This window comes from Otolemur garnettii, unplaced genomic scaffold (genome assembly GCF_000181295.1).
Source record: "Otolemur garnettii isolate 467f Iridium unplaced genomic scaffold, OtoGar3 scaffold00092, whole genome shotgun sequence".
Lineage (NCBI taxonomy): Eukaryota > Metazoa > Chordata > Mammalia > Primates > Galagidae > Otolemur > Otolemur garnettii.
In genome coordinates this window covers 1,076,628-1,087,014 of record NW_003852487.1, presented here as the reverse complement: position 1 = coordinate 1,087,014, position 10,387 = coordinate 1,076,628, and the positions used below count along the sequence as shown (strand labels likewise).

The 10,387-nt window shown below is 56.1% G+C and overlaps 1 protein-coding gene and 1 long non-coding RNA gene across 3 annotated transcripts in view; one reads left to right on the top strand and one right to left on the bottom strand.

The window, feature by feature from the left end:
* TNRC18 (trinucleotide repeat containing 18) overlaps positions 1 to 6,853 on the bottom strand; it is a 99,303-nt gene extending 92,450 nt beyond the window's left edge. The window contains exons 1-2 of one of the 2 annotated variants that reach the window (XM_023516526.1): positions 6,493 to 6,853; positions 4,129 to 4,558 (exon numbers count right to left, since the gene is read on the bottom strand). In XM_023516526.1, the coding sequence (XP_023372294.1) occupies positions 4,129 to 4,315 (187 nt within the window). In that variant the 5' untranslated portion in view covers positions 4,316 to 4,558; positions 6,493 to 6,853. Of the gene's footprint in view, positions 1 to 4,128; positions 4,559 to 4,890; positions 4,956 to 6,492 lie in introns of those variants that run through there. The other variant, XM_023516527.1, reaches the window with a different exon arrangement.
* LOC111727064 lies at positions 5,059 to 6,175 on the top strand. Its single transcript, XR_002774698.1, has 2 exons — positions 5,059 to 5,465; positions 5,585 to 6,175. It is a non-coding gene; the product is annotated as an uncharacterized LOC111727064 (long non-coding RNA).
* Positions 6,854 to 10,387: the final 3,534 nt, after the last annotated feature.

Below are 10,387 nucleotides of genomic sequence, written 5' to 3'. Positions count from 1 at the left end.
AAATCATTTCAAATTCAGAGAAAAGTGTGAAATAGTACACTTAATTGCCATATGAATGACCTTCACCAGAACTGTGAACTGCCCTCTCCATGCATTATTTGATGTTATCTGATCTATAGATATATACATATATATTAGAATTATAAGTATTTCTTCTCTTCCTGAATCATTTGGAACAAGTCTCTTGCCCCTAAAAGTTTCAGTATTATTTCCTAAGAACAAGGACATTCACTTACATAACCACAGCACAGTTATCAGCTTCATGAAACCTAATATTGATTGAATACTATCAGCTAATCCACAGTCCATATTCCAGTTTTGTCAATTGCCTGGATGATTTTCTTTGGAGCAATTTCTCCCCTGATCCAAGATCCAATCAAGAGCCTCACATCGTCTTTAAGCTGTCACATGTTTTTTTCTTTTTAAAGTCTCTTTTAATCAGGAACAGTTCTCAGGCTCCCTTTGTCTTGCATTCCATTGACATTTCTTAAGAGTCCAGACCAGTTCTGTAAAATGTCCCTCAATTTGAGTCACTCCCTCCATTTAAACCCTCCACTGCATCCTCATTCCTCATAGTTTAAAATTCCAAGACCTCATGACCCACCTTCAGGGACCTACAGGATCACTCCTCCCCACCCACCCTCCCACTGGCTCCGACTATTCCCATGGCTCTAACACTCCAGGCTCTTGGCTTCTGTGTTCCATCTACTTTCTCTTCATCGCACTTTTCTGCCCTTCACACACAAACACACAAAAAGGTCACCCCTACGGATCACTCTGGTCGGTTGCACAGACACAGCCCCTCACCATTTGGACCAGACCACAGCCTGTATCCCTATTCAAAACTACTTCCTGCACAGATTCATGTTTTCACTGCCTGCTTCTTCCATAGAACATGAGCTCCAATGAACGCAAAGGTTTCTGTCTGTTGTGTTCACTGCCAAATTCCTAGGACCAGACCAGTGCCTGGCACTCAGGAAGCACTTGGAAATTATTTGCTGAGTAAATGAACAAATGAGGAAAGGAGAAAACCCTGGAATTGGGAGAGCCAGAACGCCCAAGAGGCCCTCCCAGATTCCAGAACCCTCACATGGCCTCCCTCCTTCCGCCTGGCCTCCCTCGTTCCAGCCAGAGAAGGAAGTACCCTGCAAATCTCCCTTATCTTTCTATCACTCCACCAGCCAGTCCTCACAGATTAATCTTTCTAAATCAATCCCAGCAGGTTGACAGGCTGGATTCCAAAGATGGATCTGATCAGACCCTGCAAAGGCCCATGGTCCCCTATTGTCCGCTGGCCAGGCCAAAGTGCAATGCCTCCCCACCCAGATCCTTGGATCCCACCAGGCTATTCATGTATCCTCCCTGGGCCAGCCCAGAAGGTGGGGGTAGGGAGAGTAAATATCCAAATACAAAACCCTGCTAATAGCTCTTTAATTGCACCATATGAGGAGGACTCAGTCCAGGTCTCCACGACCCAGAGCAGAGCCAAGCCTCAGGTGCTTGTCACTTACTTGTTCATTTCACCCATCAGACTGTGAATATTTGCTGTTCATGCTATATCAATACTCAAGGTTACAGGAAAGGTAAAAGCCACCATTTATTTGATCCCAATCACCATTCATGCTTGATTTTACCTTCAGCAGAGGAAGATGCCAAAGCCCATTGCTTTGACCCACAATACAAATAAGCATCTCCAGGAGACCCTCACTCACAGCAGACCCTGTCAATACCCGCTTGGTTGGAGTCTCTTTCCCTACACAAACATGATCTCATGACAGCCCTCTGGGAAGAAGCCCTAGGTAATGTACCTCTCATTCTCTCACTGTGTGACCCCAGGCAAATCCCTCAACCTTTCAGGACTTCCCCTTATAAAAATAAAAGAGTGAAGATGGGGCTGATAACACTGGCAGGACCTAAGGAGCTGACAGCCAAGAAGAGAGGGTGGTGTCAGAAAAGAAAATTTAGCACCTGCACCCCACAAAGAAAACGGGGAGGGGTGCCAGGCTGAGGAATTTCTAATCCAGCCCAGCCCCAAGCAGTGAATGGGAGCGGTTCCCCATCTTGTGGCTAATGGGATTAGCACTGCTCAGCTCTGGGCGTTGGCCTGGGGTGCTGGGGTGCAAGGTCTACACAGAGCCACTGGAGGTGAGAGGGGGGAAGCAATCTTCCTGTATTTCCTCTGTCACCTCAGCCTCAGCATGCAGAAGTCAGGCAGCTCCAGGAGACTGACTGGAGACTGACTGGCCACCACTTGCTAGGAATCCTCTGCTGGTAGCTTGGTATTTTGGTGCCTCAGCCTCCTCATCCAGCAAACGGACATTAGGAGGCTGACTGCTACATCAGGTTAGGCGCGACCCCTGGCTCCATGCACACCCACAGAGACGCTCCAAGAGTAGTGGCTGTTTTCAAGGCCTGTCATTAGGATACTTTGCCTTTGTAAGCCCCAGCCAGCTCCTGAATGGGGAGTGCAAGAAACCCCTCCCAAACTCACAGAAAGCAAGCGAAAGCCCTGCCAACAAGGCTGACCAGAGGTCCGATCTCCAGGCTGCGATCATCCCTTCCCACGCCACATTCTTGGGCCCAAATCTGGAACCAAATGACCCAAAAAGCTCAAGACACACACACACAAAGTATCACTGTGGACTCACAGGGCGAGCAAAAGCGGATGGCCCATGTACCCCAGGGTTAGTTCTTCCTTAGGGTCTCTAACACCCCTCCTCAGTCACAAAGCACCTCTTGGGAAAAAACCCATGCCCTAGTCATAGTCCTAGGCTGAATGCGCCCCGGGGCCCAGACATGGTCTTGTGCCCCTCCCCCTCCCGGTCCCTCACAAAGGCCCTTTGTCCCGTGGAGCCCCGGGGACTCCAGTTCCTGAAAAGTTCCAGGAGAAAAATCAAAGAGAGGCAAAATCGAAGAGTTCAGCCGCACAGGCAGGGTAAGACCGAGGCAGCCAGTCTGGGTCCACTGGGTGTCTTTGCCAAGACCCCAAGAATATGAGGGCATGAGAGCACCCCTGCAAAAATCCTAAACTACAGTTGGGAGAAAAGGTGGATATTGTTAATAAAAGTCGGAGCTTGGGAGGACAGGCGCAGGAGCTAGGGGAAGAAGCCAGGCAAGGAGGGACCCAGCCTCCTGGGGGCGTACACTGGCAAGTTTGGAGCCCGCGGAGTCTCCCTTTGCTTTCCTTCGCTCCCCGCCTGGTTGCGGCTGCTGCAGCACGGCCCCGGCAAGCGTCTCTCTTCCCTCGCAGCACCCGCCCGGAGGCCGCCCCCACCTCTCCTGGATAACCCCTCTGAGGAAATAACGGAGGCCACCAAGCCTTTTCAGCCACCTCCGGCGGGTTCGATGTCAGACCCACGGAGTCACCTCCACCGCCCGTGCCCGGGTGATCCGCTCCCCATCCCTGCGCCGCTTCTTTCCTTTTTAAGTTCAGGATGGCCTGGTTTCGGCATCCCCACCGCACCTCTCACCCTCTTTCCAGCCGAAGAACAAGAGAAGTTTTCAGAGCCGGGGCCGCTGCTCTCCCACTGGGGCATTATGTTCCTAGAGCCTCTGCCCGCTTGCCAGAGGCCAGGGTTTCAGGCTTGGGGTCGCCATCCTCCTGCATCCCCCAGCGCTCAGCAACTGCCAAGGACCCGAATCAGCGCGGTGGTGGAGCTGGGAGCAGAACCCAGGGCCCACAGGCGCCGGCAAGGATGTATGCCAAGAAAAAGATTCAAGCTCGAGGAATGGTGTCTCACGGGGCGTGGGGGCTGGTTTGTTCTTTTCTCGCCCAGATTTTGAAAACTCTTGCCCAGGCTCGTGCCACAAGGACCGGGAGACTGGAATTGCCCTCAGGGGCTCCGATTTTTGCAGACCCTTTTGTCCCAGGAGGGTCGCCACGCCGGGGAAGGCAGCTGAGCCGCTTGCCCCTCTCCGCAAGAGCCTCCAGACAGTCCTCTGCCCAGGACCAGGGCTCTCCCCGCCCTGGGAGCTGAACCTGTCGGTACCCCCGCGGCCAGCCGAGTTAAAGAGGACACTGAACCCCGGCCGCCAGTGCCGGGTAACCAGCCAAGTAGATCTTCCGGGGCCTCCCTCCCCAGGATCCCGAGGAGACAGAAGGAAACAGGCATGGCGCAGGGCACTTACCCGGGTGCGGGTGTAGGTTAAGGCCGGCCATGTACTTCCCGGGCGGCAGCGGGCCGGGCAGTCCCGAGGCGGGTAAGCGTCCGGCAGTGGCCGCGCCCACACGGTGGCTGTCCATGGCCAAGCCGGACAGTAGCGGTGGCGGGGGGCCGTGCACGGACCGCTGGGGCCCGAAGTCTCGGCCATCCATCCTCCGCGGGAGTGCCGCGGCCAGCCCCCCACCCGGCCCGCAGGCCTAGCTCAGCAGGACCTAAAAGTTCGGCCTCGGCGTAGTCCTAGAGTCCTCGGGTGGCGTGTGCTCCGCGGCGTGCATGGCGGCGGCCAGCGGGGCTTGCGCTCGGATGCGGGCCCGCGGCCCGGAGCGCACAGGCGGCCGGCGGTAGGGCTCCTCCGGGCTGCCTGACGGAGCTGCGCTAGACGGCCCACTCGGCGTCTTGGCGGGGAGAGGAGACGGGCGGCGGAAGAAACAGAAAGGGAGAAAGAAAGAAAAAAAAAAAACAACCAAGTTTCAGAAAGTCGTATCGCCTTTCGGGATCGGGGACAGTCGATCTGGTGGCCAGAAATGAAATCGGGAGTAGCCCTGTTTCTGAGAACAGTTAAAATCCATGCTCCTTTCACCAGCAGCTTTAAGCTCCTGAGGACCCGGCTGGGAAAAGTGACTGGTGGCGCGCTGCGCCCCAGCCCAAATTCTGCCTCGCCCGCTGCCCGGTCCTCACCAAACCGGGTAAGGTCTCTTGGTTGCGCCCAGACAACGAAAATACAAACCTCCTAAGTGTGTTTATTCCTGGGCATCACATGCTCCTGCAGGGTTTAAAACCGTGAAACCCTTCCACGAGCAGTTTGAAATGTCTACCTAAACACTGTCACTATCTGATCCGGAAAGTTTAATATTTAACCTTTTTGGAACCTCGCTTCCCTTTTGAGTTTGGTTTTCCCGAGCTCTCCTTAAGCCGCCGAAAGAGTACCTCCCCCCTCGCCGCAGGAGGGAGAGTGGAAAGCAGGTTTATTATTTTTAAAAAGGCTCGCCAGCCCCCACCCTACCCCTGCCGCCACAATGAGTCCCAAAGTCTGAGTCCGAGGGACCCGAGACGTGGCATTCACGCCTGAGGACTAGAGAAAATCCTTCAAAACAAGCTTTGGTTTCATTTTCCAACGCCCTAGCCTGGGAATCCTGCGGCTTGAGGACGCGGCCTGGCCCGGGCGATTTGGGGGACTGACAGAAGGGAAGGAAGGAGATCTCGCTCTACTCTAGCTTCCTCCATATCTCCCCCCTCCCAAATAACCTACAAACGAAACCTTCGCAGCGCGGGCCGTTCAAGGGGCGCCTCCCCCACCGTTGGGTAAATCCCCCTGTAGTTCCAATTTAAAGCTGTTTATTTAAAAGATTTGCTGATTCCCATGGGGGAGGGAGAGGGTCTTGAAGCCCACCCTTCCCTCGCTCTCCGTCTGTCCGCTACAGCTCAGATTTCTGATTCAGAAGGCCCGGGTGCTCTTGGAGCCGCCGATCACACCAAAGCCATCGGTTCCTGGGTGCCCGCCCTGCACTCCGCGCCCAGCCCCCCGAGCAGCAGACCCTCAGCTGCAGAGTTCTCATCCAAACCCGCCGGCCTCCTTCTTCCACCTCCCTCCCCAACTTTGTTAAGGGTGCCTATTTAAACCTGGTTTTGGTTACAAACACCCCCCTCTTTTCCTCCCTCGCTCTCCCCCATCAGGCTCTGGTTACCAGATCTGCGTTTACTTTGGAAAAATCTAAGATCGCCACATCCGAGGATACGTGTCCTAAGGAGGCAATGAGCTTCCTGTGATTTTTTTTTTTAAAAAATATGTTCTTTAAGTAGCTTTCTTTTAAAAGCCAGAGCCTTGTAGAATGCCTAGGCACCCCAGTTTGTGGAAGTCAGGGTGAAGCCCTCCGAAACACCCTGCTCTGGCAGAGAAGCTGGCTTGGACATCTGCGGACTCTGCTGCGTACTCCCTACTTTTCTCCCTCTCTTAAATGCAGTTAAAATGGCTGAATTCCGGCTTTTAATTAAAAACAGCCTATAATCGAAAACGTCTCGGCGTCTTCGGCTCTCCCGCCGCCTGCTGGGAACCTAGAGAGGAACCGACGCCCTCCGGCCGGGCAGGGCCGGGCGAGCTGGAGCGGGGCTGGGGGCTCAGGTGGTATCCTAGGGCGCAGCAACCTGCCCCCACCCCTCCCCGGGCGCCCCTTTCTCGCTGACCCTGGTCCCCGATTCAGTTCTCGGAAGTCGGACAGCTGCAGAGATCCCCAGCACACCCCGAGGGGCAGGCAGAGGGCAGGGGGCAAGCTGGAGAAGTTTGGAGACCAAAGCGCTCGGCCGAGGGCCGGCAGGCGGACCGGCGTCGTACCTGGCGCGGCTGGGCTCCTGACTCCGGGCTCCGGCGACAACGACTTCGGTGGCAGCCCCGGCTCCCGGCGCGACTAGGCGCCCGTGCTGCCCGCCATCCCGCGGCTGCCGCTCCCCTCCGCCACCCGCAGCCGCCTCACACTTTTTGCCCGCCTTTCCTTTTTTTGGTAGAAAACCGCTCCCCGGGCCGAGCGCTCGGCGCGCCAACTCCTCCGCCCTCCCGCGGCCCGGCTCCCGCAGCCCCCGGAAAAGCCAGCTTTCCTCCCGCCGAGCTCCCCGCTTTTTAATAAAATCCAGGTAGCGCCGGTTTAAAGAATCCCAAATCTCCATATACAGCCCGGGATTGGAAAAGGTACATTACACAACCCCCCTTTCAAGTTCCTCTCGCTGGATCTAAAAAAAAAAAAAAAGCCAGCGGGGGGGAGTGGGGGAGGGGAACACTCGCAGGCAAAGAAACACGCATTGTTCCCTGCACCCGCCCTCCTCCCTCCCCCCCCCCTCCCCCCCCCCCCCCCCGGCCAGCCCCTTGTCGCCCCCCATTGGCCGCGCGCGCCGCCAATCACGCGCATGTAAACACCTTGGCCCTGAGCCATTCCTATAAAACCAATTACGGACCTAGGGGCTCCAGCAGTTTCCAGGCTCCCCACGGCGGGTCTGAATGATCAAAACTGGTGGTGAGAATTTTTCCGGGCCGTTTCTAGGCAGCCCTCCCCCTCCACCAGCTCCGACCCCCCCCTTCTCCTTCTCCTCCCTTTTCCTCCCCCATCCCCCAGCGTCTGGGCTGAGTGATCAAAATAGAGGAAGATGGTTGTCGCCGCAATCCAGGGCTTTGCTAGGCGCGGTTTAATGGGCCGCCTGTCAGCTTCCTGCTTGCAGGAGGAGGTGACAAGCCGAGCGAGCCTGGGAGGGCCTGGGGCCCGGCGGGCTGCACCCTGCGTCCGGGCCCTGGCTCCTCACCTCTCTTGAGGGGCGCCTCTTGTACGCCCGGTGGAGACGCCAAAACAGACAAGGGCTGCCTCCCCCGCCCCTCTTTTTTTTCTTTTAAAACAAAGCAGGAATTCATCCCCTCTCCCCCAGCAGCGCGGTCGGGTGGGATGGGCTAGAGAGAAGGCCGTTTTCCTAGCCCTGGCCTGCGGGTCCCTCCCTGTAACGCGGTGTCAGATGGTTACTGATTAATATTTTGGAGCGGCGGGCAGCGGGTGAGTCTCTAATCTTCTAAAAGGGGTTCCTATAGAAACGCGGAGGGCGCGTCCCCCGCTCGGCCTAAACCAGGGCTGCGGCGCTTCGAACTGCGCGCCCCTCCCCAAAGCCCCTCTTAGCATGGGCCCTCCCTTTTCTTTTCTTCCCCTCCTCCAAAAAAAATCAGAGCAGAAAAAAGGATTAGATCGGCTGAGCGCAAACTGAATCCCTCTCGATTCTGACATTTCAGCCTATTAGCATTTCTCCACGGGGCCTTCTGAAACCTATTAAAGTGTAATATTAAAAACCTCTTGGCTGGGGGCCTCTCTCGCCTTCCATCCACCGCGCCCCCTCCAGGGAGGGCGAAACCGGGAAAAAAAAAATCTGTTGAGTTCAGAGGAAGCAGCCGCCAAGCCCAAAAGTGCTTGGCTGGCCCGGCGGCCGTTGGGGGAGGGGAGTCCCAATCCCCCAGACTTTGTACTTTTATTTTCCGCTCTCAGCAAAATCGTTTCTGGGTTGAGTAGCCGGGAGCTGCCCGCGGCAAACCTACCTGACTAAGGGCGCAGGGAGTGCGGACCACGGAAGAAGGACTGTCTTGGGGAGCCCCTCACCCTCTCTGCGAAGCCCCGAAGGCTTCTGAGCCAGGCTAGGTATTACATACCCTCGAAAGGAATCTTGGAGGGGCAGGAATCCAGGCCGATCCTGCCTCGGAGAGCAACCGCGGTGGTAGGATTTTAATTAAAACAAGAGAAGCCCGCTCTTTCGCACCGCGCTGCGGACTCAGCGTTTTTGCATTGCTCGTTCTATTTTTTTTAATCCATTTTTAAGGCAACTTTTCTGGAGGGGGTAAAAATGAGCTAGTCAGTGCCCATTCGTTCTATTTTTTTAATTCCACTTTTAGAAAAAAAGGGGGGGTAGGCTTCGAGAGCGAACTGGGGGTGTCTAATTTAATTCCAGGATAAATTTGAGGAAAAAAAGTTCAGCCTCTTGAGGGCAGTTTCAAGTTGCCCTTCTTGGAGCCTCCTGCGCTGGTTTCTAGGCTGCCCTCTTTTGGAAGCTGGAGCTCCGAGGGGGGAGGAGGGAGGAGTGAAAAGGAAAGAAAAGAACGAAAATAGCCGGAGCCAAGGGGAACTAGCCGCGGTGTCCGTGCTTGGAGCTGCGCGCGTTGGTCTCGGTGGCGGCCTCGGCAGTCGAGGCGGCTGGAGGCGCCGGGTGCAGCCCCGGGAAGGCCAGGAGCAAAGACGGAGAGGAGGGGGGTTAGAGAAAGGAGGTATTGTGTCTTTGTGCCTTGGGGGGGAGGTAACTGGCAGGGATAAAATAAATGCGGTGGAACTGCGCTAGGCTGCTGGAAGCCAAAGCAGGGGAAGGAGCCGAGTGTTGGGGCGCCCCGCGCCTTCGTCTTATCCAGAGGTCTGTGCATTCCCAGTAAACACTCCCATGCCCCTGTCCCCTTCGCTTCTTCCCCACCCCTGTCGCCCTCCAGTATTCGGAGTCCAAACCCCCACCCCCACCCTGTTATTCCGCCCGGGATCTGAATGCTTTTATTTTAATATAGCTCAAGAAGTAAACATGTGTCTTAAGAGAGTTGGAAGTGGGGAATACAAAAGGCTTGCGGTATGGGGAAAAAACAAAAGCCTATTTTTATAAATGTTTAATGTTTTCACCCCTGGATGCTCCAAGACGTCGTAATTGTGACGGCGGGGTAGATGTGCCATAAATCATTTAGTTGCTAATAAAAATTCTGCCTGTTTCCCTTGGATTTGCCAATGGCGTTTGCATTTTTCAAGTGTGCGCCTAGTCGGCGTGGCAAACGGAGCAGGCATTTCATTAGGGCCGAGACTCTGGGCAGCCAAGGCCGGCGCGTCCCCTGGGCTTTGTGGCCCGGGCCCCTTGCGCCGCCCTAACTGCACACCGCCGAACTCGAGCGGCCCTCCAGCCGCCGAGGTCCAGTCTCGGTCCAGGGCATAGGGACGCGGCGGCGGCGGCTCCCAGTTCCCAGCCGCCGGGTGGGGCTCATGGGGCAGATCCTGCCGGTGCAGTTCTCTAGGGCTGCGGTGCGCATGGGGCCGCGGGCGGGCCACCCGTCACGGCCGACCTGTATGCGCCCTAATCATTACCCGCTCCCGTGCCTTGAGCCCCTGTAGTCGCTAAGTAAACAGACCCGGAGCCATCTTGGGGCGGGGGAAACCGATCCCAAGCGAAGTCGTTACGGCATCCTGGGCTCTCTAAAAGACCCCCGCCATTAATAAAGGGACCCTTGAGGCACCCTTAGTCGAGCTTCAGGGCCTGGGAGAACACCCTCCCCGCTCTGATGGGCCACATTTAAATGTAAAAGCCAGGCTTGGGCGTCCTATGTGGAGTAGGGTGCAACCGCACAGGCCGCAGGCTGCCAGGGCCTAACCGCCATTTTCCGTGCCCCACCCCCACTTCGCCGCCACCACCACCTCATACTTCTGTTTACCCAGTGGCCAAAAACGGTGTGTGTGTGTGTGTGTGTGTGTTGTACTGACTGGGCGGAAAATTGGCTGGGGCGGGGGCCTCCTCGCAACCCCAAATCGCAGTTCCCGGAGAACCCGCCCAAGCCAGCCTCCGCCAGGCAGTACGATTGTTCGGGGCTAGCCAAGGCCACCAGAGCCCAGGCCTTTTGTGTGTTCGTAGGCCGCCGGCTCCAACTGGACACGTCCCTAGTGACAAAATTTTCCCTTTTTTTTTTTTTT